General features: G+C 44.3%; 1 protein-coding gene across 1 annotated transcript in view; it reads right to left on the reverse strand.

The window, feature by feature from the left end:
• The window catches only part of fat-spondin (extracellular matrix protein f-spondin), a 76,412-nt gene extending 50,254 nt beyond the window's left edge, over nucleotides 1-26,158 (reverse strand). The window contains exon 1 of the mRNA XM_067772541.1: nucleotides 25,610-26,158. Within this exon, the coding sequence (XP_067628642.1) occupies nucleotides 25,610-25,802 (193 nt within the window). The 5' untranslated portion in view covers nucleotides 25,803-26,158. The remainder of the gene's footprint in view (nucleotides 1-25,609) is intronic.
• Nucleotides 26,159-27,362: the final 1,204 nt, after the last annotated feature.

Here is a 27,362-nt window from a genome sequence, read left to right on the forward strand (position 1 = left end):
AATTTTAGGTGCGTCGGTGGCCATGGTTATTTGAGGGTGGGATAAAGCACCGGGCGTCGCAACACCACCCGCGGCGCCCCCTATATATATTCGGCCTTTTTATTTGTATTTTTATTTTTCAGCCGTTTTTTTTTTAGTTTGATTTTCAACGTTGGTAACCGGCCATGTCCGGTCCGGTAATTTTTTTTTTGCGGTTATTTTTTTTGAATTTTAAATTTTTTGAATTTTTTTTTGAATTTAGATTTTGAATGTCAACGGTCTGTCCGTGACATCCGGTTCGGCCGGATGTTGTTTTATTTTGAATTTTTAAGCGTTTTGAGTTGTCTCTGCGCTTCTGTTAGGTTTTTTTTTGAATTTGACAGCTGCTCGTTTTGATAGGCATGATAGGAACATTTTTCTGTTTATGGCGCAGGAACAGTAAGGTTGGCAAGGACCCGCCCCAGCCGACAATGACTAGCCACTGTGCACCAACATATCATGCCGACCGCCTTCCTTACTGATTCCAATGTAGATGCGATACCATAACAGATGGCGCCCAACGGGTTTTGGTGCCCGAGGCGCTGTCGCGCTGGTCATTTTGGTCAACTTGTGAAGTTGACCATCCCATCAGTCCGAGGTGTGCAGCCGCAGGAGCAGCCACCTGCGTTGCGGTGGGATGGTTGGACGGATCAAGTTGTCCAGAATGATCATCGATGACAGTTGCTGAGGGCGCCATAACAGATGGCGCCCAACGTGGTTCCTGAGGCGCTGGGTGCGAGGGTCACTCCTGGTCAACTTGTGAAGTTGACCATCCCACCAGTCCGGGGTGAGCAGCCGCAGGAGCAGCCACCTGCGTTGCGGTGGGATGGTTTGACGGATCAGGGTGTCCGGAGTGATCATCGTCTCCGGTAGCTGAGGGATCCACGTGACTTAACGTCAGTTATCGGGATTTTTGTATTCACCCGTTGAGGCAGTGCTGCACGCACTTTATTTTTTTTGTAAGTGGGTTTTTTTTTATTTTCCCGGAATGTTGTCCGTTAGTCGGCTTTGGTACATATATGTCCGCTAACTGGGTTTTGAATTTTTTTTTTTGCTTAAAGTTAATAGTTTTTTTTAAATTTTTTTTTGCCGAATTTTGTGTCGTCAGTGTGAGTGCGTGTATGTATGTGGAAAAAGAACCCCGGCTCATCCCACGCCCCAGGTGGTAGTTTAGAATACCACCTGGACTGTGGAGGGTTGAGCTGGGATTCAGAGTGGCACTCCTTCCTGTCCCGCCAGACTGGGGGAGCGGTTCCGAAACCGCTCCACCCATTGCGGCGGAGGCAGGAGGGGTGCCCAGTAAAAATGAACGGGAGGCCTCAACACCCCCAACCAGTCCCAGGGGCAAGCCCCTGGAGACTGCCCCTGCGTTGCGGCTGGGCGTGTTGAGACCAACCCGTGTGTGCCTGGAGTGACCCTAGTGGCCTCAGACCAGTCTCGTAGGGGGACCTTAAGACCCCCTCGCACTGCGGTAGGGAGCACTAGGGCCAAGTATGAATGTGTTTGTATCAAATTTTTTTTTGCCTAGCCTACTGCCTTCTAATGATGGGATGTCAGCGTTCCCATCACCACCTACATTGTTCATATAAAATTTATATATAATAACCGTTTTCTTTTCAGCTTTTGAATTTTTTTTTTCTATTTTGGTGCGATCATTGATAAATGATTGCCTTAATTCTCGCACAATTTTTTTTATATATAGATATATAAACTTTTTTTCCTCTTTTAACAAACCATCTTCTGGGAACAGAAGGTTTTTTTTTCGGATACTATTTGGCAAAGAATTTTTTTTTCTCTAACGGATTATGTCGCGTGACCAGTCCTACGGGCAAACGGGCCGGAACACTCCGTTCGAGAGTGCGGGCAGTTTACGAGGGAACCAGCACCGGGGCGGCGCTAATAGGGGGGCTTTTTCGAAAGCTAGGCGTCCTTTGGTGGTGCATACCCCAGTAGGGGGGCAATACGGAAATCCCGCGGGGACTCATATAGGCTCGGGCCCGAACGACGACCGCGACAAACTGGACATACCTGTAAGCACCAGCAATTTAAATGCATCGCTGCTAAACACACACAACATCTCGGGGATAATGACCAATGTGTCGAACTATGCACCAGATGGAGCGGGTGCCTTACCACCAAATCAAGAGGTTGGAAATTTTGGGGACGCTACCAGCGATCAGGCGAACCTCCTAGGAATGCAGGACGAAGCCACTCGTGGAGGCTCGTGGGTGGACGTGCTACACCAACTGTTCCAGGCTTCGCAGGAGGAAATGCGGAGAGAGATGGGCTCAATTAGAGCCAACATGGCCCAGCTCAACGCCGCTCTCGAATCCACGCAGCAAGCACACCAGCAACACAGGAACGCAAGCAGGATGGACCGTAACCCATTGCCATCGGTAGTACCGCCAATGTACCCGACTCCAAGCAGCATAGCAGTAAAACCGCAGGAGTGGAAAATCGCATTCGACGGCACTGGGAGTGTAAGCGATTTCCTCTTCAAATTAAACACCTTGTGTGAGCGCACACAATGCCCTGACGAACAAATAATGGCCAGTTTTCACTTATTCCTTTCGGGACGAGCCGAAGAATGGTACTGGCTATTTACCAAACAAAACCCAAATGCGACATATGCCTTTTTGTGCTACTCCTTAAAAAGAGAGTTTGGCACCTTGAAAACGGACCACGAGATCATGATGGAGATCTCCATGCGCAAGCAAAAGGCAAGTGAGTGTTATGACGTGTTTCACGCGGACATAATCTCCTTGAACGCGCGCTTAAGGGAGCCGATGTCAGAGCTTCTACTGATTGACATAATAAAAAGGAACGTCAACAGTAGCCTTAAGCTAATGCTTTTTAATGCGGACGTAAGGAACCTCCATGATCTGCGCGATGTAGCACGCCGAGGTGAACAAGTGCTGAAAGAGAGCAAGCTGCTGGGAGCCAATTACCCAGGACGGCAGGTAAGCGAGGCACGCGTGACAACCCCGGACATGACGATGGAAGGCGAGAACGGCGAGATAGATCCGCAGATAGAGGCGCTGGAATATAGACGCAGCAGAAGACCGGACTACTCGGGAATCCAGTGCTGGAATTGCCAGGGAATGGGGCACTCCTATATATATTGCGAGGAACCCATAAAAAGTCCTTTTTGTTTTAAATGTGGGTATAAGGGTGTATTCACTCCTAAATGCCCTAGGGACCATCGCAGGCAGGGAAACCAGTACCCGAGCGAGAAGATGGGGGAACCTCGTTCGGCTTCATAGCTCCCACATCAGCCAGTGCTCGAGGCGTCGTCCCGTGCGCTGAACCAGAGGGCGAATCTCTGCATGGAGGTGGTGAGCTTCCGAGGTGCAGTAGTACCCTGGCAGAAGAACCCTCGACTGTAATAATAACCTTCCCCGATAGTACTGACGATTCGAATAGTTCTGAATCCGAGAGTCGAACGTCCTCTTTCACGATGGGCGAGCAAATCAAAATTCTGCGACGCCAGCATAGGGATGTCGCGTGCCAAACGCAACTTTTCCCAACCCTAGAAGAAAGGGAGGATGGGTATGAACAAATAAGACATACCATTTTTGACCAATATCCGGTATCGGACAATATTTTGAAGTGTAGGAAGAGATACCACAGGAGAGTACAGGAGCGTAGACTGCTGCAAGCCACCACGTTAACGCTTACTGAGGACGAAAGGCCTTTAGTAAAGGCTAAAATTAAAAATAGTTTTCTTGTAGGGTTGTTGGACTCGGGAGCCAACGTCTCCATCTTAGGGAAGAATGGATTAGAATTCCTAAAGGGTAACGGCTTCGAATATCAGCCCTTACATGCGTTCGTATATACCGCGGGCGGCAACAAGCAAAAAATTTTAGGCTCAGTATCCCTACCGGTCACTTTTAAAAATATCACAAAGATTATTCGTTTTTACCTTGTTCCCTCATTGCTCCAAGAAGCATACTTCGGGGTAGATTTTTGGAGAGCATTTGCGTTAGCTCCCGAAATATTCCCGAGCGTAGAGTGCTTAGAGACTAGGCTTGAAAAGGAAGAGGAACTTAACCTCCATGAATTGTCACCAGAAATGAAATCAGAATTGCGAAAAGTCATCGAGACGTTTCCTTCGTACGAGAAGTTAGGCCTAGGGCAAACTAAATTAGTGGAGCATCACATCGACACCGGTGATGCTGTGCCTATAAAAAGCAAGCATTTTCCTCTTTCGCCGCCGAGGCAAGCCGAAGCTTTCAGAGAACTAGACAGGTTACTACAGTTAGGAGTTATAGAAGAATCCAACTCCCCGTGGTGTAGTCCTGTAGTACTGGTCCGGAAACCAGGCAAAGTCAGGCTGTGCATAGATTCGAGAAAGGTCAACGCGGTGACTAAGAAGGATTCGTACCCCCTGCCTCATATCAACGGCTTATTGAGCAGACTGAAAGATACGCATTTTATTAGTGGCATTGATCTGAAAGACGCGTTCTTCCAGATCAAATTGACAGAGTCCTCGAAGGAAAAAACAGCATTCGCAGTTCCGGGGAGGCCTCTGTACCACTTCAAGGTGATGCCATTTGGTCTGTGCAATGGACCGCAGACTATGAGTAGGCTGATGGACAAGGCGATCCCTTCGCGCCTGCGAGAGAACGTCTTTGTCTACCTGGACGATCTGATGGTATGTAGCACTAATTTTGAGGATCATCTAAAATTGCTAGCGGAAGTGGCGAACTGTTTGAGAGATGCAGGTCTGACAATAAATGTGGAAAAAGTAAATTTTGTCAGAAGGAAATACGCTACTTAGGGTACTTGATAGGCAGCGGGTGTCTGAAAGTGGATCCGGGAAAAGTAGAAGCAATACAAAACTTCCCGATCCCTAAATCCCCTCGGCAAGTGCGTAGGTTTGTGGGCATGGCGAATTGGTACCGAGCGTTTATTACCAATTTTGCTGACTTGGCAGGTCCCTTGACCGACTGTCTCCGCAAGTCAGCAGGCCCGTTCAAGCTTACCCCTGAAGCTATAGAGGCATTTGAAAAACTAAAAGTAGCCTTGAGTTCGGCGCCTGTCTTGGCCCAACCTGACTTTTCCAAAGAATTCGTAATACAATGCGACGCTTCCAAAATAGGTGTTGGCGGAGTGTTGTTCCAGGTCGATGATGACGGCGCTGAGCATCCAATCGCGTTCGTGTCGAAAAAGCTGAATAATGCTCAACGCAATTATACGGTAACCGAGCTGGAATGTCTAGCAGCCATAATTAGCGTGAAGCGTTTCCGCCCCTATGTCGAAGGAGTACCTTTCCGGATTGTTACGGACCACTCCAGTCTCAAGTGGTTGATGACACAAAAAGACTTGAGCGGGAGGTTGGCGAGATGGTCACTCTTACTGCAAAGATACGATTTTAGAATGGAACATCGTAAGGGCACCCTGAATGTAGTACCAGACGCGCTGTCGCGTTTTGATGTTGACGAGTTAACTTTCACTACCACGCCCGGAGAAATAGATTTAATCTCTCCCGAATTTTGCAGCAACGAATATTTAGACTTAATTCGGACCGTCACCGAAAACGAGGAATCACTTCCGGATTTACGAGTGGTAGACGGTGTAATTTTCAAAAGAGTTAAGTTTCGTAAGGGGATGGAAGGGGAAGAAGACTCGCTGTGGCGTTTATGGTTGCCAAAAGGGTTGACTAAGGAAGCAGTGAGATTAGCACATGACGCTAACCGGAGTTACCATGGCGGATGGCAGAAAACCTTAGAACGTGTTAGGCAGAAGTACTTCTGGCCGCAGCAGGCTAAGGACGTCAGGGACTACGTCCAGCGTTGTGACACCTGCAAAACGGTAAAACCCACCAATCAGCAGTCGAGACCACCTATAGGGAGTACCTTTGAATCCGAAAGGCCATTTCAGCGGTTATATTGCGACTTCCTAGGGCCGTATCCGAGATCTAAGCGGCGAAATCAATTTCTTTTTATAGTACTAGACCATTTTTCAAAATACGTTTGGCTAAAGCCCATGCAGAGAGCCACCACTGTAAACGTTATAAATTACTTCGCTTCAGAAATTTTTCCGGCTGTAGGGGTCCCTGAGTTTATTCACAGTGACAATGGTAAACAGTTTATCTCGAAGGAAATGAACCAATTTTTTGCAAACTACGGGGTGACGCACGTGAGGACGGGGCTATATTCTCCCCAAGCGAACGCATCCGAACGCGTCAACAGAGAAATTGTTTCTAAGATTAGGATTTTCCTGAAGGATAAACCTGACCACACTAATTGGGATAAGCATATACCCGAAATTTTATCAGTTTTGAGAAGTGATTTTCATACAGCGATTCAGTGTTCTCCATACTTTGCATTATATGGCCAAAACATGGTCCAGCATGCCTCAACGTACAGCATTTTAGGGAAACTCGGCAGCCTTCGAGAAGACCAGGTTACGGTAGTAAGCCGAGCTGACAAGTTGACTAATATTCGTGAGCAGATCCGTAGAAATTTAGATCATGCCAAGGATAGGGGAGTAACCACCTATAACAAGCGCTCTAGACAAGTCAACTATAAGGAAGGTCAGGAAGTTTTCCGAAGAAATTTTGCCTTAAGTAACTTTAAACAAGGCATTAACGCCAAATTCCTACCCAAATACCTGAAGTGTCGCGTGCTTCGAAAAATAGGCAATGCATTGTATGATCTCGAGGACCTAAACGGGAAATTGATAGGTCGCTTCCATGCTTCGGATATTCGTCCGCAATGAACCAACAAGGGCGTTTCTTTTACCAATTTACAATTTGATTTTTTTTTCTATACCCACCAATTGGACCTTTTTTGTCTGGGCGTTTTGGCGGTCGGGGACATCTCGCCCAGTATTCTCCCCGAGCACTGACCTCATAGGTTGTTCACACGCGTACTCACCGAGGACCGTGAACACCCTGGCAGTCCACGCTTAGGTCGGACTAGCCTTTCGGAGTTTGGACGAGTTCTCCAGATCAAAATGTCTACACCTTTTTTTTGTCTTGCATTCCAATGGGAGCGATAACCTCTAGGAATCATCTTTTGGAGTTTTGACGAGTTCTCCATAACAAATGTCTAATTGCCGCAAAGCCCGTATAACTAAGAAACAGAAATTACTCCCAACTTGACTTAATTTTTTTTTTTGATAGACCTATGTTGCCCGGCTAGCTTCGTAGTAGGACTTTGAGACTCTTATCTCAGGGGTGAGTCGTGCCCCACGTTGCTTGTCGTCGGAGATCCCTGGCAGTAGCTTCCCACAGAGGATCCGGGTTCCTGTTCGCTTCATCGTCGGGCCTTCTAAGCGAAGCAGGTTTGTTACGGTCTGCTGCTGCGGTCTACGGCCATGATCCCCTTGGGAGCGTGTTCACGCGAACACACCTAGCGATGTGGTGAAAGTGGCGATAGAAAGAAAAATATCGAAAGGAAGGGAACAGACAGACCGGCCATGAGGAAGAAAAATTTTTCTCTTCTAGCATGAGTTTCCGCCCGATACACACCAGAAAAGTGATATTTGCTATATCTTTGCAGAAAAAGTAAAAAAAAAAATATTACCGAAGTTACAGAAAGATATCGGCAACGTTATCAATCAATCTGCAGGAAAATAAAAGTGATCAAAAAGGACAACATTTGGCAATAGTTTTATAATACATTTCTTTGCTATTAACTATAAAAAGCCGCACTTCCATTTTATGTTCAATCAATCATACCTTACTAAGTATAAAATATACGAATTTTGCTGAACGCATTAAAAACAGCGAGGAGTCTCACTACAATTGAAAAATTTGTTCACACATTTGCAAGCGGTTATGTGTACATGAATGTGGATGCAGTAGAATTACAACCACCTGTGGCAAACACCTTATATGCTCATGGGCCCGTTGAACCGGCAACAACAACAAACCGGGGAAATTTTTTTTGAATTAATTGCAACTTTATAAAATCGATTTTGTATTGAATACGTAAAACGGTCTTTGGCAACATGAACGTATTGGCACAAATAACAAATGGTAAGATTCAACAACAACAGCCAATGAATTGAATCGGCAGTATCAGCAACATCAACAACAGCAAGTTCAACCGCAGCAGCAAAGGCCGCTACCTATAGGCCCAACGAAATAAGCCGGGCACACCCAGAGCCGGCCACCTCAACCAGAACAACTACCGCAATAACCACATAAAGGGGTGAGTCCGTTCCAAAGCCCCTTGAGTGGAGCTTACATACACTCCTAGGTACACGTACATAAGGGTGGGCACACGAAACATGATATACGACACTAACACTATTTACATCTAATCGCCACCCATTTACACGTATGATTAGCTACCTAAATTGGGTATAGTTATATGCATATATAGACATATGCCCCATTAGAGTGCGCGTCGAGTGCAGCCACCTAGAAAATGTACCAAGGTGCGTAGTGAGTAGGGGTATATGTACATATAAGCATGTGACCACTTAGGTTGCACATATGTATGCAACCCCCCTTATGAAATACTTGCCTAAGTTTAGTCAGCTGGAGAATGCCAGCCGTTGTATTACGTTTGAATTCCACCACTATTGTACCTTTGCGTTAAATACGCAAAACTAATGCTATGCTTTGTGGTAACCCTAAATAAAATTTCGCATATGTCCTGGCTATGCCAATTTCGTATAGAATTTTCTGACTAAGATTAGGTAAGGTTTGCATTAACGAAAGACAACCAAGAAGGCATACCCAATTTGGAAATTTCGGATTATTAAATTTAAAATCAAGATAAATACAATTAAAGATTTGATATCAGATGCATATGCATGATGATAAATACCTTGACTATGTATGTATATTTAGCCTTAAAGGACTAGACATGCCAATTTGTATGTTATATACACATACTTGAAATGTAAAAGTTAAATATAATATTTAAAAGGTGTCAGATTATTTTTATTTGTTCTTATTGAAAATTAGTGTATTCATACATACCTATGTATATTGGAGTTTTCTGTATTTTTCAACTTCGCAAGTAAACATGTTTTAGATGATTAATTTAGGAAAGTCGGTCTGTATTTCCCCGAGGGTATAGCGCGCCTAGTATTTATTTATTTTTTATGTATTTTAATCGTTAAATAAAAGCCTAATTTACACAGTACACCTAAACAAAAATGTAAATTTTAAGTACAGACTTTGAAGTATTGCGTCAAACGCTAAACGTTTATTGGTCAATTCTAACCTGCATATGTTTCAGGGTATTTTGAAGAAAGTTCGTGGTTTAAAACGAGAGATTTGTAAGAACAAATAGGTCTGTCTTTACGTATAACTAGGCATATTCATTTAAAACAATGCTATTCGGCATATGCCCACAACAAAGTGAGCAGGTATAAGGAAGCTTCCATGTATACCCCTGCCTACCCTCCAATTGTGATGGTCTACTTTTTTTTAATTCAGTACCAAAGTAAATATGACCTGGATCTAAATCAAGTTTATGTCAAAAGGAATGAATATATGTACATACTTTTTTTCTTACTAATCACTCCTAGTGAACCTCCTTTTTGTACGGCGTCATTTCGCTCACTTTAATGTACCTAGCTGTAAACTTACATAAATTTAATCATAATCCTAAGTAATAAGCCGTAATGAAAATGAATTATAAATAAATTTGTAATTGAAATGGGAATGCTGGCGTCGCCAATTATTTAGAAGGCATAAGGTAAGACAGGTAAGGGGCCACCGAAATTTTAGGTGCGTCGGTGGCCATGGTTATTTGAGGGTGGGATAAAGCACCGGGCGTCGCAACACCACCCGCGGCGCCCCCTATATATATTCGGCCTTTTTATTTGTATTTTTATTTTTCAGCCGTTTTTTTTTTAGTTTGATTTTCAACGTTGGTAACCGGCCATGTCCGGTTCGGTAATTTTTTTTTTGCGGTTATTTTTTTTGAATTTTAAATTTTTTGAATTTTTTTTTGAATTTAGATTTTGAATGTCAACGGTCTGTCCGTGACATCCGGTTCGGCCGGATGTTGTTTTATTTTGAATTTTTAAGCGTTTTGAGTTGTCTCTGCGCTTCTGTTAGGTTTTTTTTTGAATTTGACAGCTGCTCGTTTTGATAGGCATGATAGGAACATTTTTCTGTTTATGGCGCAGGAACAGTAAGGTTGGCAAGGACCCGCCCCAGCCGACAATGACTAGCCACTGTGCACCAACATATCATGCCGACCGCCTTCCTTACTGATTCCAATGTAGATGCGTAACCATAACATGCTGGCAACAATCACAGATAAATCCCTCGCGCCAGCTGAAGCGGGTGCCAGAACAAAAAATGAGCCAACCAAAACGAAAAACGTGCCAAAAATTTTGGTAAACTTTAGTTTGACCTACAACTGTAGAATAGCGTTCAAAAATTATGGGAAAAAGGATAAAAATACTTGTATTAGTGTAAGTATTATTAGTTCGAAGGCGGAGGGTAAATATTATTTCCCATTCAAAAGTTATCACTAAAAACAGGTTTTGTAAATATGAACTCCCGATGCAACCAGTCCATTTTGATCACAGAACTTGGAACGCCAGACATGTAGGATAAGCCCTATCCATTAAATAATGTTAACTATTATATCATAAGTCCGATTTACAGAAATTTCAAAAGAATATATGATTTTCACTGCGAGTTAAATGCGTTACAATATTTGACTAATTAATTTAATCGAAATGTTAGTTTTACTTAGATTTGTTTATATTTAAATCTAACTAGTCGTATTATTGTAAAATAACTTTAAGGAAATAAATATTTTACGACTATCATTTTATTAAATGATTGAAACTATAATCGCCGAAATGTATGTCAAAAATCCTCATTTTCAGATCTATTCATTTTTGTTTGGAGTGGCATCATTGATAAATGTTATAAAAAACGTGCATTTTGACAGCGCTCTCTCGAAACAAAGAGTTGCAAATCCATTCATCTATGATTTCAATGCTTGAACGGTGAACATGTGTCACACGCACTCTTTTGTACTCTGTTTTAAGCGCGCGTGCGACACTTCCTTCTCGTACGACCATCTAAATCAAACTAAAAGAGCTGTCGTTGATTTTCACGAAGTAGCCATTGTGCTATCGCTTATCGTATACATATATGGTCGCTTACAAGCCAACCGCACTGCGTTTTTTTAGCGCACGCAAACAACCGGCGTTTTTTGCCATAACCCAAATAAGCATGCGTTGCGACAATGTGTGCAAACGTCAAATCTAAATGTCACGCAGAACAAAAATTGGAAATCGAGTTAGGTTTTTACGCAGCAAATTCAATTAGGTTGGCTTGTTAGCAGGTGCTAAGCTCACGTCCACCCCGGATCATAAAGTTAAAGTTAAAGTGAATGTTAAAGTTAAAGCGAAAGTTAAAGTTAAAAATAAAGTTAAAGTTAAAGTGAAAGTTAAAGTTATAGTTATAGTTAAAGTTAAGGTTAAAGTTAAAGTTGTCGTTAAAGTTAAAGTTAAAGTTAAAGCTAAAGTTAAGGTTAAAGTTAAAGTTAAAGTTGAAGTTAAAGTTAAAGTTAAAATTTAAGTTAAAGTTAAAGTTAAAAATAAAGTTTTTTTTTTTTTTTGTTTTGTTTCGTGGAAGGAGGAAATGCTTTATGCACTGACCGGGATATTTAAGCCTCACTGCGAGACTCTCCGAGTGTAGGACTCCCTTCTTCCATGAAGGCCTACCCACTAAAACCTAACCTCCCACGGCCCGCGCTATTCCCCGTACCTGGGACCGCGTTTAGCATTACTTCGGGCACGGGTGCGCGCTACGTGAGCTCTATGGCTACTCTCACGCTAATGGGCTAGGCATCCGTCTTCTCGTTTACTGGTAAGTATATGCCACACATATGTGCTGAATGTATCCCATCTGTCTCTTCGACAGGTCATGTTATTAATGACACTGCCCGGGGATAGGACGCCAAGTACATCTTCTACCCTCCTTCGCTGATGGGAGAAGTGCCTGCATTCGAAGAAGGTGTGGCGTACATCGTCTATTTCCCCACAGTACAGGCAGCTCGGGCTATCAACCTTACCCATTCTGTGTAGGTATTTGCGGAAGTAACCATGTCCCGTTAGAAACTGGGTCAGGTAAAAGTCTACCTCTCCGTGCGGTCGCTTCAACCATGGATTCAGTTCAGGGATTAGTTCCCTAGTCCACTTTCCTACGATGCTGTTGCTCCACTGATCTTGCTAACGTCGGATCGATTCTTCTCGCGCCTGCATGGCAACAGCAGCTCTACTTGCTTGCGATCCGTTGTCATATATTGTTTTTCTTTCCTCAACGAGAAGATATATCGGTATGGTTCCCGCAACGACCAGGACAGCTTCAGCTGATACCGTGCGGTAAGCCGAAGATATTCGCAGCGCCCCTCTGCGTTGGACCGAGGTGAGGGCGACTCGGTTCTTCCGGTATTTCATTGCGTTCGCCCAGATTTCTGCACCATATAAGAGTATAGAATCCGAGGCTGATGCAAGCAACTTCGTTGTGCATGGCTTTGGGCACCTGTGTTTGCCATTAATCTACTCAACTGCGCTATTATGCGCGCAGCTCTTTCGAAGGCCCTTCGTATGTGATCCGAGAAGTTGAGTTTGCTGTCTAACCTCACTCCCAGATATTTCGTTGAGGCGAGTGTTTCTATTGGCTGGTCCCCAACCATCATGTTCCTGGTAGTGGGAATACGTCTCTTTGTAAGGATGACGATCTCCGTTTTGGCTGTTGCTAACTGGAGACCGTGCTCAGCCATCCACCTATTTACATTACGCATAACCTGGTTTAATTTTAGCTGTGCCAGCTCGCAGCTTGGTGCTGTTATCACAGCTGCCACGTCGTCTGCAAAGGCAACGAGGAAGATGCTTTCTGGCATGTCTAATCGAAGAAGACTGTCGTAAGTTATATTCCAGAGATCGGGACCTAGTACCGAACCCTGGGCTGCTCCACCTGTTATTTTTACCTTTTTTTGACCGTGAGTACTTTCATATATTAGATACCTCTCTCTTAGGTAGTCCCTTAAAATTTCTAACAAATATTGCGGTACTTTGAAAGTGCTTTCCAGTGCCTCAAGCATGTTCTCCCACCTAGCTGAGTTAAAAGCGTTTTTGACGTCCAGCGTGGCCAGCAACACTATAGGTCTTGCTCTGTGGCACGCTGTCTCGGCTTTCTTGACTGCGTCTATAACTTCTGCTATGGCATCGATTGTGGAGTGCCCCCTCCGAAAACCATGCTGTCTGGGCGACAGTCCTCCGGCGTCCTGTAACGCTCTGGTGAGGCGTTGCTCCCATCTCTCCATCAATTTCCCTGCTGTGTCCAACATACATAGGGGACGGTAGGATGATGGAGAGTTGGGATCTCCTTTCCCTTTTGGAATGAGAACCAGTCGTGCTGTCTTCCATATGGTGGGGAAAGTTCTTTCTTCGAGACATTTGTTGTACATGTGCAACATAAGTTCTGGGCAGTCGTTTGCAGTTAGTCTAATTGCCTCCGCGGGTATTCCGTCGGGCCCAGATGCTTTCTTAGGTTTCATAGTTCGCACGGCAGTTTTAAGCTCTTCTTCTTGGAATGGTTCCACGTTGCGATCTTCATGGGTAACGTACCCGCCCTCCCTAGGCAGTTGGGTGGGAAACCGCCATGGGAAAAGGCCATCCACAATGTTCCTTATTTGGTTCTCGTCCATCAGCTGGTTTGGCGGACGAAACTTCTTTATTACTATCTTATATCCCTGCCCCCATGGGTCTCGATCCACTTCCTCGCAAAGCGCTTTCCAGCACTTAAGCTTGCTTTGCTTAATGGCAGCACTAGGAGCTTTCTTCGCTCCTTTGTACGCTTCCGACTTTTCTAGAGACTCAGGCCTGCCGCGCGCGCGAGTTGCTAGCCTTCGCATCCTGTGGCATATTTTCCGCAGCTCCGCGATTTCGCTATTCCACCAGTATACCTGCTTTTTACCCCTCCACACTCCCCTCCGTGGCATAGAGAGGTTGCAAGCGTGGCGAAGACAGCTCATTGTCTTTTCAACCGTCTCTTCCGACGGACTGGAGTTGTTGATTATCCGTCGGGCATCCCCCAGTACTGATGCGGAGAACGTGGCAGAGTCGACCTTGGATGCGTCCCATGCTTTTGTTCTGCGTGGCCCGTTCGGAATCTGCCTCTGACCGGGATCGTTTAGGTGGAAAGTGATGTAGTTGTGATCGCTGCCAGTCAGCTCCTCTATGACTCTCCATCCAGCAGCGGTCAGCAGCAGGCTTTCTGAAACTAGTGTTACATCGGGGATCGAGCATCTAAAGCCTGGCCGTCGGTATGTAGGGGTCGTACCAGTGTTAAGCACGTTCAAACCGAGCCTGGCTGCGATCTCAAGGACTAACCTTCCACGGGTGTTAGTCTGCGGCATTCCCCATTCGACGGCTCTTGCGTTAAAGTCTCCCGCCACAACCAGGTTACTAGTTAAGTCCCTCAGGTCGTCTTCAATAAGTTCAAGCTTGTCCCTGAACGTTTGAATGGGATCATTCGGGGACAAGTAGCAGCTTACTATTGTGGTATTATTCGTAGTTAGGCGGACGTAGCCTTGCCCGGCAACACGGTTCACAATATTGGCGTTTGCATCTGTCATCCAGATTGCGGCGGTGCCGGTGTTGTCTATATGCCAATCATTTCGGGCTCTATAGGGTTCGCTGATGATAACGCTGTTAGATTTATGATCTAAGACCAACTGTTGTAGTAGCTCATCAGCAAGTCTGCTCCGGTTTAGGTTGCCTTGGATAAAACTAATCACTATTGTATTGAGACTTTGGCCTTTGCAACAGCGAGTGCCGCTCTGAAAATGCTGCATGCTCCAGATCCAGGGACATGATCGAGCTTCTGTGTATTACACAGGTAACATTTTGGAGCTGCGGTACAGGCCGAAGCTTTGTGGCCGCTTTGCCCACACTTCCAGCAGGCGTTACTCCTGTCTGGACCCTTGCATTCTGCCTTCCGGTGTCCGTAGCCGAGACACCTAAAGCAGCGTTGTACTTCTGCTCGCTGTCTGATTCGGCACTGTATCCATCCGATAGGAATTTTACCTTTTTTGAGTAGGGCGTTGCCAATATTCTCGTCCACTTCGACGACCGCCATTTTCTGTTCTCTTTGGGTTGCTGCGAACACAGAGACACGGAGAGGTCTAGTGATTTCTTCTTTTCCGACCTCCCTCCTTATTGCGTCTTGGATTTCTGTTTCAGTTGTGAGACAGTCCATGCCAAGTACTTCCAACTTCATCCGCTTGGAGAGCTGTTGTGCTTCACCGACCTCTCCTACTGCACTACCTATAGCTGCTCTGAAGGCCGTCTGGTCACTGCAGCGCGCCGTTTCAATCAGTACGTTACCAGATTTGGTTTTTCGTACTGACCGTACCACCGTACCTGTGTCATTAGGGCGGAGCTGGCCGCGTATGGCCCCTAGTACCTGGGCATAGCTTTTGCCAAGACTCACCTTGTGACAGCGTATTTGTTCTTTCATCTCGTTTCTTTTTGGCTTCCAAGTCCTCCGAGTGGGAATCTGCGCTCGTTAGTGCCCTCTTGCTTTTTCGGCCCGATTCTCTGCTCTCATCTACCTTTTGGGCCCTTAACGATCCCATGCAGCTTAACGCTTCCTCGAGAAGAGCCATACCGGTTTGTATGTCCTTGGACACGGTCTTCTGGTTGAGAGCGGTTTCCTGCATCTCGCGCAGCACTGATACCGCGTACTCCAGCAGTTCGTCTTGGCTCTTCCCTTCGATGCTTGTGTATGAGAGTGAGCCTCTTGGCGGAGTCGCACGTTTCTCCTTCCCAACAGCGCGCTGTGCAACGACACTGGGTGAGCTGACCGACGCTTTTTCCCTTGCAGTAGCAGGTGTTGACTGGCTGGGGTTATTGCGCAGCTGTGCTTTCGCCGCCTTTGTCTTTTCCGCCGATTCGGTGCCTTGTGTGGGCATTACCGACAAGGTCGCTTTAGCGGGGGTTGTTAAAACCGGCGATCTCAGTACTTTAGTGCTCTTCTTGAACACCGCTTCATCGCCCCTTTCTTTCTCGCTTTCTATACTTTTATCTTCCTTTAAAGTTAAAGTTAATGTTAAAGTTAAAGTTAAAGTTAAAGTGAATGTTAAAGTTAAAGTTAAAGAGAAAGCTAAAGTTAAGGTTAAAAATAAAGTTAAAGTTAAAGTTAAAATGAAAGTTAAAGTTAAAGTCAAAGTTAAAGTCAAAGCTAAAGTTAGAGTTAAAGTTAAGGTTAAAGTTAAATTGAAAGTTAAAGTTACAGTTAATGTTAAAGTTAAAGTGAATGTTAAAGTTAAAGTTAAAGTTAAAGTTAGATTTAAAGTGAATGTTAAAGTTAAAGTGAAAGTTAAAGTTAAAGTGAAAGTTAAATATTAACTTCTCATTTATTCAATAAAAGTAAAAAATTTGTTTTCTTATCGGTCACCACGCTTAAAAAGGTTAACTTGAATTAATATCAAAGACAAAACTTGAATTAATATCAAAGAAAACAAAATTTTGCATAAATACTATAATTGAATAAGTTGATAATATGCAATAGCTTTACCGCGGCAGTCCCCGAGTGCCACACGTCCTTTTTTTTTAAAGGAGTATTACATACATACTTATAGTATATGAATCCAACCCTATTGAAACTGTAAGTTTCCTCGTGCTCCCGTTAGGGGACATTGATGTCAATTAGTGAGTGGTCGCAACTATTGGACGATGCAAAGCACTGCTGCAGCAGCAGCAACTGGGATTCAAGGGATTGATAAGCGCAAAGCAAAGCTCTATAGCTTCAAAGCTTTCGCAACCCAATTGTCAACCTCACTTACGGGAGGGGAATCCTGTTACTAATATGAATGTATCATACGCATATTTAGCATGGAACTAGGGGTGGGGGCGGGATGGCCTAAAAGGTTTAATGTGGTTGTAGCAGTTGATAAATACACCACTATTTAATTATATACACTACTATTTTTACTTTTAATACTCAGAGTGCTTTGCAATCAGAGTATATTAACTTTGATTGGATAACGGTTGGTTGTACAGGTATAAAGGAATCGAGATAGATATAGGCTTCCGTATATCAAAATCATCAGTATCGAAAAAAAAAATTGATTGAGCCATGTCCGCCCGTCTGTCCGTTAACACCTTAACTTGAGTAAATTTTGAGGTATCTTGATGAAATTTGATATGTAGGTTCCTCTTCTCATCTCAGATCGCTATTTAAAATTACGTATACCGGACTATAACCACGCCCACTTTTTCGGTATCCAAAATTTTGAAAAACCGAAAAAATGCGATAATTCATTACCAAAGACGGACAAAGCGATGAAACTTGGACCGTGGGTTGACCTTATGACGCAGAATAGAAAATTTGTAAAATTTAGAACAATGGACGGGGCACCGCCCACTTTTAAAAGAAGGTAATTTAAAAGTTTTGCAAGCTGTAATTTGGCAGTCGTTGAAGAAATCTTGATGAAATTTGGCAGGAACGTTATGTGTGCTAAATAAAAATTAGCAAAATCGGATGACGCCCACTTAAAAAAAATTGTTTAAAGTCAAATTTTAACAAAAAATTTAATATCTTTACAGTATATAAGTAAATTATGTCAACATTCAAATCCAGTAATGATATGGTGCAACAAAATAAAAAATAAAAGAAAATTTAATTTAATTTGTCTAGAATACTTTTAATGACATAAGTCGAACAAAAATTTACCAATCCTTCGGAAATTTGGTAAGGGCATAGATTCTATGACGGTAACTGTTTTCCGTTAAAATGGGCGAAATCGGTTGAAGCCACGCCCAGTTTTTATACACAGTGGACCGTCTATCCTTCCGCTCGGCCGTTAACACGATAACTTGAGCAAAAATCAATATATCTTTACTAAACTTACTTCACGTACTTACCTGAACTCACTTTATCTTGGTATAAAAAATGGGCGAAATCCGACCATGACCACGCCCACTTTTTCGATATCGAAAATTACGAAAAATGAAAAAATCCCATAATTCTATACCAAATACGAAAAAAGGGATGGAACATGGTAATTGGATTGGTTTATTGAAGCAAAATATAACTATATAAAAATGGGTGTGACACCTACCATATTAAGCAGAAGAAAATTAAAAAGTTCTACAGGGCGAAACCAGAAGCCCTTGGAATCATGGCAGCAATACTGTTCGTGGTATTACATATATAAATAATTTAGCGGTACCCGACAGATGATGTTCTGGGTCACCCTGGTCCACATTTTGGTCGATATCTCGAAAACGCCTTCACATATACAACTAAGGCCCACTCCCTTTTAAAATACTCATTAACACCTTTATTTGATACCCATATCGTACAAACACATTCTAGAGTGACCCCTGGTCCACCTTTATGGCGATATCCCGAAATGGCGCCCACCTATAGAACTATGGCCCACTCCCTTTTAAATACTCTTTAATAACTTCCATTTGATACCGATTTCATACAAACACATTCCAGGGTTACCCTAGGTTCATTTTCCTACAAGGTGATTTTCCCTTATTTTGTCCCCAAAGCTCTCAGCTGAGTATGTAATGTTCGGTTACACCTGGACTTGGCCTTCCTTACTTGTTATAAAGTGGCTTTATTTTCACGACTCCTAAATGTATGCTACAATATTTTTCATAAAATTCACAACCGCATGAAAATTTTTGAAAGAATAATTTGAAAATAAATATTAAAACAATTCAAAGTGAAACAGGAGTTAAGTTGTATTAAAGTTAAAACAAAAAGAACAATACAATAAAAGTACCCTACAGTCGTCATATTAATCGTTCCCGAGATGGTCCGGCTAGTACCTTAATGGTGCTTTGTTACCGGAACGTACCAAATCTGTATCCCACAAAGGACCAGCAACCCCAATAACACTCCCCAAAACTTTCGGGAAGTTTATCGTTAATACAACAACAACAACAGCAGCAACAGGTTAGGTTAGGTTGAATTGGCCGGTCCATGAGGACCTCACATAGACTGAATAAGTCCGTAGTGTTACCAGAAGTTTGTTTTAACGACCAAACTGAAAAACCCTACCAAAAACCAGGACCTATGTTATAAAATAACTCCCTCCTCTTGGCAAATACTAGAAGCTTCCTAGGACTTAAGCCACTTGCTGCTTCTAAATCTGACAGCTGTATCACTCCTAATAGCTGGAGTCTTAGCCTGGAAAGCGCAGGGCACGATCACAGAACCTGCTCGATCGTTTCCTCCTCCAGCCCGCACTTCCTACATCTGCTATCACTGACCAGGCCTAATTTAAATGCAGGTGACGCCAGAAGGCAGTGTCCAGTCAGAATACCCGTCATGAGTCTTCAGTCCTCTCTCCTTAATGATAGAAGCAACTTTGTTAGTCTAAGGTTGTAAGACCTGCACATAATCTTCGACACTTTACAGCCCCGCGCTTGAACCCACGCCTTCCCGCTTGGTCGATCATGTGCACCTCTCGCCTTCGCTTAATTTCGCCCAGTCTAATTGGGACGTCTACGGAGCAAGCTTCAAGGGATGTGCCCTTTTTAGCTAGTTCATCCGCTTTTTCATTCCCATCTATTCCCATATGCCCTGAGACCCAATATAGATGTATGCTTCTCCCTGTACCGATTCTCTCCAGGGACTGCTTACACTCTAACACGCATTTAGATGATGTGGTATGCGAGATTATTGCCTTAATTGCTGCTTGACTGTCAATATAAAAGTTAACACGATTGCAGCTTGGGCTATTTTCTTCCAGGGTTTCTACTGCTTTGGTTACGGCTACTATTTCCGCTTGGAAAACGCTACAGTAATACGGCAGCCTGTAGGACCTGTTTATTTCCGGATCATCCCAGTATACCGCAGACCCTACTCCTTCCACTACTTTGGAACCATATGTGTACACATGTATTGCCTCGCCCGCCATTTGAGCACCCTTGCACCAACCTATTGTGGCCTTAAGATCGCCCTCGAAGCGCAGATAGGGAATCAGGTAGTCTGTTCGTCTTGTGATTGATGACGCTATACTACTATGGCCATATGGTCGGCGTTCACGCTGCCCCGAGGCACCGAACCTGGTTGCAGTTGTTAACGCTATGTTCTTTGCTACCAGGTCTACAGGTGGAATGTGCAGAATGGCATACATTGCAGCTGTCGGGGTTGTTTTCAGGGCTCCCGTAATGCTAAGCATTGATAGCCTGCATACCCCCTCTAATTTGTTGAGGTAGGTTGCTTTTTGTGTGGCTTTCCACCAAACAAGAACTCCACAGAATAGGATAGGGCTTACAATCGCTGTAAAAACCCAATGAGAAAGAGAGGGCGATAAGCCACATGTACATCCCAGCTTTATTTTACATGCATAAAGTGCCGTTGAAGCCTTCTTCACCCTCTCTTCCACGTTGAGCTTCCATGACAGCTTACTGTCTAGGATGATTGCTAGATACTTTGTGCAAGGTTTCTCCTGTAGGGTCACCCCTCCTAACTTAGGCCGGATCCAATTTGGGACCTTGGACCTCTTTGTAAACAACACCATATCCGTCTTATCCGCGTTGACTTTCAACCCGACATTTGATGCCCAGGTATGAATACCCCGAAGCGCCCGATCCATCAAAGAGCTAATCGTTGGAAGGCACTTTCCACTTATGATAATTGCAACGTCATCCGCGTAAGCCGTAAGTTTTACGGGTCCCTCATCAAATCGCCTGAGCAGTTGGTTGAAAACCAGGGCCCACAGCAGAGGTGATACTACACGAGCAGTTCTCCAAGAGTGCGGTACATGGTTCAGTCTTATGCACCCATCGAATATTATTTTAAGCCATTCCACGACCGCCTTACTTGAGACTTGTAGCATGGCCGGGAATATACCATCTGGGCCTGGTGATTTAAACTTAGAAAACGTCTTCACTGCCCACTCGATCTTGGTATAGGTCACCAAGCCCGGCACTACCCGCTCAGTGATCGAAGTGTGAGTGCTCTCTGCTGGCTCTTCTAAACCATCTCCCGATGGGAAATGTGTATCGAGAAGCACCTCAAGGGATTCCTCACTATTACATGACCATTCCCCGTTTTCATTCTTTATTAGTCCCTGGACTATATTTCCCTTTGCTAGGACTTTTCTCAACCGTGCTCTTTCGCTGGAGCACTCTATGTCCGTACAGAAGCTTTTCCATGAGATTCTCTTCGCCCTGGAAATTTCACGCTTGTAGATCCTCAGTAGATCCCTGTACTCGTCCCGACACCCTTCGCTTTCCGCGGTCTTTGCGAGTTTAAACATTTCTTTTACCTGTCTTCTTAGAAGACTCAGCTCATTGCTCCACCATGGCGGCTTTGCTTTTCCTCTGAATCTTCTTAGAGGACAAGCTTTATTATACGCAGTCATAAGCGTCCTAGTTAGGAATTCATTAGACTCCTCCAGTTCTTCCACATTGGCAACCTGTTTGGGTTGTCCCAGTTTCCGTCCGTTTTTCTACCTGTTTCTCGAATTTAGTCCAGTTTGTTAACCTAGGGTTTCTAAAGGTTCCTCCCTTCTCTACCCTCTTTAGGGGGATGCTGAAGCTGATATACGCATGGTCGGAGAAGGATGGTCTATCAAGAACCATCCAATCATACCTTGATATATCACGTTCGGAGCTCAGTGTAATATCCAAAACATTGCTGGATGTCGGACCAATGTATGTAGGGACATTTCCCCTGTTGGCTTTGAGGAAATTGGTTTGCAGGATGTAACAAAATAGAGATTCGCCCCTCTCGTTCGTATCTGATCCTCCCCACGCATTGTGGTGCGCATTTGCATCCGCGCCTATGACCAACTGCCCTTTGCGCCCTTCGTCCTGTACTAGCCTCTTGCACTACATCGGTGGAACCTCCGCAGCATGGGCCATGTAGTAGGATGTCAGGAAAAGTGCCTGCTTATTCCTTTGCTCAACGGCCACTACTAAGAGGCCCTCAGTATTGTAGTTAGGCAGCATATATGAATGCACCTGTTTCCTTACCATTACTACAGCTCGCACCCGTCCTTCCGTTTGCGCATAGTAAACGCCAAATCCGCGCGCGCTAAGTCCAGAAACCTTTCCTCCCGATGAGAGCCACGGTTCCTGGATCAGCGCCACGTTAAAAGAACCCTCCTCAAGGGTTAGGAGGAGTTCGCTCGACGCCACTTTACTGTGTTGGAGGTTTATCTGTAGGACTCGCAGCACCATTGGGCTGTTTGTCACCCTCCTGCACCTTCGTCGTGACGTCGTCGTCCTTCCCTTGCCCTTTTGGTTTAGGGTATTTGGAGCCCCGTTTAGCCTCTTGTAACTGTTGTGCCGGGTGTTCCTCTGTGCGACTCACAGCACCATTTGGCTGTTGGCCCTCTTCTAACACCTTCGTGGTGACGTCGGCTACCTCCACCTGTCTTTTTTCTCTTAGGCATTTGAGGTCCTTTTCGACTTCGCCCACTTCCAGCGTGTTAGGATTTTTATCCTCGGGACTTCTTTTCCTGAGTCGCATATAAATTTTACCTGTAACAAAGGACATTTTTCCAAGCTGCGTTTACAATATATCCTCCACCTGCTTGTTTATTTGGAAGATGTAGAACTGAGCTTCCTCCGTAGGGCGAGATACAGTAAGTACCTTCCAATCCTGTGTCGGTATGTTCGGATTCTGATTCTGCAGAAGTCGCAGCGTATCCTCCGACTTCATCACGCATGGTATCCATACCTTAACTTTTGGTACCGTGGGGATTTGCGCTTTATCCACCACCTCAAACGTGCCTTGACTTTGGAGGTTTGGAACCACTTCCTCCAGCCACCGCAAGCTCGCGATGTTGTCGCACGCTATCATCTTCACACCATTATACCATCCCCCCGAATCAATGGTTGGAAGGGGCTTACTTGATTGTTTCCGCATCATCTTAAGCATTAAGCTAATAAGTTCCCTTTCTACAGATCTCCACCTTTCAGTAGTCATCTGTCCGAAAGGACTGCTACGATCAACCAGCGGCACAGTCAGTGACTGCTTCGCTACTTCACTCATCTTCTCGGGAAAAGCCGGAGTCTTAGTGTTAACTCCCTTTGGCACCTACGAGAAAGCCGGAGTCTTAGCTTTAACTCCCTTTAGCACCTCCGAGAAAGCCGGAGTCTTAGTCTTATCTCCCTTTGGCTTATCTCCTACTTCCGTAGTTGGAACTTCCCTCTGACTCGCAGCTTTCGAGGAAGTTGCTACCTCGCTATTGGGGCCCATCTGTTTAACAGCTTTGGGCCTACTTGTCTTGTCTATGCGACTGCCCTGCCTCGCGGCTCTGGGACTGGGTCCTTTCTGCCTCTTGAAAGCAGGCTTGTCGCCTTCCGCCGAACGTTGCCTCTTCATGCTGCCATTCGACGCTTCTTCCTCCTCGTACTGGTTGCAGAACCGAGGGTTTCTAGCAGCAAACCTTTTGAACTGCCTTCGACCTACTTCTACCGCGTCATGGGCCCATGCCAAGCGCTCGATCTCCGTTTCTGTTGGGTCGACCACTGCTCCCAGGCGTTGAACAATTCTTATTGCTGCACGGTACTGCGCACGGTAGAGCTATTTTACTTCCTCTGCTCCGTACCCTTCTCCACTCTTCTACTCCGTTTTCATTTGTGTGCTTTTCCAACACGGAGTTCATTGAATTAGCACTACTCTCGCTCCTCGACGCATCGCTTAATGCGTATTCGTCGTCCTTGGCTTGTGACCCAGTCCTCCTCTTATCATCCTCCTTATTGCAATTTGGTAATGAGCCGTTCATCTTGGTCGTACGACCACCTGCCCGACAAGGCGGGCTCAGCGGTCCAGTATTATATACGGGGAAAGAACCGTCAGCCACAGCAGCGCCCCTTACTGTGGTAAGGCCATCAATACTTCCCGAGGTGGCCCGGTATCGGGAAGGCTCCGTTCGAATACAGCCGAATTTATCCCCTGGCTGCAAATCGTTCAATAGGCACGGTCCGCATAACACCCTGGATTAGGGGGTTGGCAGTTCTTGGTCACCGACATCCCGCCGCCCTCCTATTAGGCGAAACGGCGTAGATGCCAGTCCTAAACAGCTCCGCCTCATAGTCGAGCTCTATGGAGATCGACTAAGCCCTCACACCAACGACAAGGTGCCTACCCTAGTGAGGGAACAGCAGCAACAACTCGAATCACATTTGTTTGAATTAGGATTGATTGGTCAGCAACGACAAAATTATGTTTAAAATTCAAAATTATAAAATCACACGATCCATAAATAGATGTAAAATTTCAAAGACCAACAAGTTGTTGTTGTCGTAGCGATAAGGACACTCCCAGAAGGCCTTGGGGAACGATTTAGTATGACCACATAAACCTGAGCTAGCGGGTTAGGGGTCAGAGGCGACTAAAATACCAGTTTCAAGGGGCTGTGTAGCGCAACCCTTCAGGTTGCCAGCGCAATACATAGCTTCTTCAAACCCAATTGTCAACCTCAGCTATCCGCGGCGAATCCTGTTTCACTAACAGACGAGGCACTGGCGACCCCAAGCTCATCATGGAACTTGGGGTGGGGAGGGAGGTATGGCCTGAAGGTTTAATATGGCCATATAAATCGTTCCCGAGATGGCTAGCACCTTAATGGTGCTGTGTTACTGGATCTCTATCCGGCAAAGGACCATCACAACAAATACAACAACCACACAAACCTTCAATGTCATACCGCCCTCCCGCCTACCCCCTGGGTCCGTTGGAACATGGGCTCGCCAGAGCCTCGGCTGTTAAAAAAAAACTCGCTACGGGTTGACAATTGGGTTGGAGAAGCTATATATTGCGCTGGCTACCTCTTGGATCAATTTGGTATTTTAGTCGCCTCTTACGGCAGGCATACCTGCCGCGGGTATAATCTAAGCCCCCTAACCCGCTGGGGCTACGACCAAAAGATCGCTATCATCATATCACTTTATGCGAGATTAGACCCCTCGTTTTCTTATTCGCAATTTATTGGTGTACCAATCAAAACATTTTACAATAAAATCCGACTCTGGTGACCGCCTAGTTCGATGTTTCAAATAAATTGCGAAAATACGTTGAAAATAAAAAATAACAATTTTTAAGTATGTGAGTTTAATCTAGGGCTTACATCCTTAGACTAACAAAGTTGCTTCTATTATTAAAAAAGAGAGGACTGTAGACTTATGACGGGTATTTTGCCTTCTTGCGTCGCATGCCTTCAAATTAGGCTTGGCCAGTGATAGCAGATGTAGGAAGTGGGGGTTGGAGGAGGAAACGATCGAGCACGTTTTGTGCTCGTGCCGTGCGCTTGCCAAGTTAAGACTCCAGCTATTAGGAGTGATACAAGTGGCTTAAGTCCTAGAAAGCTTTTAGTATTTGCGAAGAGGACGGATTTTTTTTATAACACAGGTCATGGTTTTTCATAGGGGTTTTCAGTTTGGTCGTTAAAATAAACTTCTGTTAACATTACGGCATCATTCAGTCTATGTGAGGTCCTCATGGATCGGCCAGTTCAACCCAAGCTAATCTATGGCTGTCAGATATCCATGCGGCCAAACTGGGACAATTATTATGAATAAGACCACCCACGTATCCTCATTTCTAATTAAAAGATTACTGATATCTGCAGGTGACCCTGAGCTTTGCAGTTTTTTTAGTACTTACCGTTATAAGTTTCCCCCGGCACATAACCACTGGGACCCTCAGCAACTAACAATCTATAACCATTGTCTCCACGCGAACGTCTGCCATGCGGTAAATGTATTGGTGCACGCGTACAACATGCTGCCAATTGAAATGCCACTAAACATAACAGTAAAATTATCACGAAACACTTGTCGAGTGAATGGCACTGCATTTTAATTTTATTATTCCCAGCTTTCCTTTATGTTTAAATGTAGATATGTGTGTGTCAGCTAATATGTCTGATATGTTGTTATTTATGTATGTATGCTGATAAATTAGTTGTTATATCTTGTAATGAACGCACACAAGATTTAAGTTTACATAGTATGTATGTATGAATGCATGTGAGTGTCAAAGGTCGTAATCTAGAACAATCTACACTTTTTGAGTGTCATCAGCGTTACGTCACGCAAACGCTTGAAACCGATGATCCGATTATATATGAACTCGTACCACATTTGCTTAGATTAGTAGCGGCTATTCTATGCGACGTACGCGATCAGACTGAATGCCTTGAAGATAAGTACGAGTGTAGATGATCCATCGAGTGGGACTGCAAGCTCGGACGTTCTACAAATGTATGTATATACATATGTACGAAGACATAATAAAAAATAACTGTAAGGCGAGATTTTAGGCCGAGCTTCTCTTCCAATTGCCGTCGTGCTTCTTTAAATTTTTCGCACCAACTACCGGGACGGAAGCTACTTGTTTTATGCCCACTCCTAACGGCACCTGCAAGGTGAGTTTGCACTGAGAGCTTTTCATGGCACATATACACTCGGACATTGTGTACAGTACCAGTGTGTCAACTAAGCGATAAATGTCAAAATTACAAACAGCCTCGCTCACCTGATGCAAATCTCAGGTCTAGAGTTGCATTTTTGGTACCTAAGAGTACTTTAAGCTGAGTTGCATTTGATAATTTACTAAAACTTTGTAGTTTTAACAGATGAAATAGTTGCATATATTTCCGCGGAAATATAAATAATAGAAGATTTGTAGCCTCCAACAATGCGGAAATATACCAAAAGCAAAATTTATTTAAATTAGAGTCAAAAAGATCTAGAGAAACTTAACAAAATATAAAGCGTGAAAATTTTCACTTTTATGGCTGTTTACACACCCTGCACAAATTTTTGGATTACGTGTTCCATTTATTTCATGTTGGAGTACTCTAACAATACGTCCTCATGGACCGGCCAGTTCAACCTACCTACTCTAACAATACTCCTTTGCAATGCGTTTGCGGACCACCATCAGCCGATCATTGCTCGTTTTTTAACGACCGTGATCACGACACAATGACGATCGAACAGAGTTGCCAAAAGTAAAATATTGCATACAAATAACTGATAATAAAATTTTACTATGGCAACTCTGATAAAATGCAACCGCGCACTGGTTTTATGTATACATACTATAGTACCTATAGAGAAATATTAGTGTCTTTATTCACGCAAATGCTAAATAACATAAGAATATTCGTAGTAAAAAATATAAAAGTTGTATTGCCCCTCTTCATTTACTTTCATTTTAAATTAAATTCACTCCGATAATTCTTTCCGCCACAATTCCTCTTTAGTACTTTGGCATATGATCCTCTGTGGGTGCTCCATGGAGTACTACAGTGAAAGTACTTTGGAAAGTACTCTCACGTATGTACTCTATGGAATACTGACAAACAAAGCGAGAGTGGGATCACCTACTCCTCTCCTAGGACATCGCAATG

This window comes from Eurosta solidaginis, chromosome 3, assembly GCF_040869045.1.
Source record: "Eurosta solidaginis isolate ZX-2024a chromosome 3, ASM4086904v1, whole genome shotgun sequence".
Classification (NCBI taxonomy): domain Eukaryota; kingdom Metazoa; phylum Arthropoda; class Insecta; order Diptera; family Tephritidae; genus Eurosta; species Eurosta solidaginis.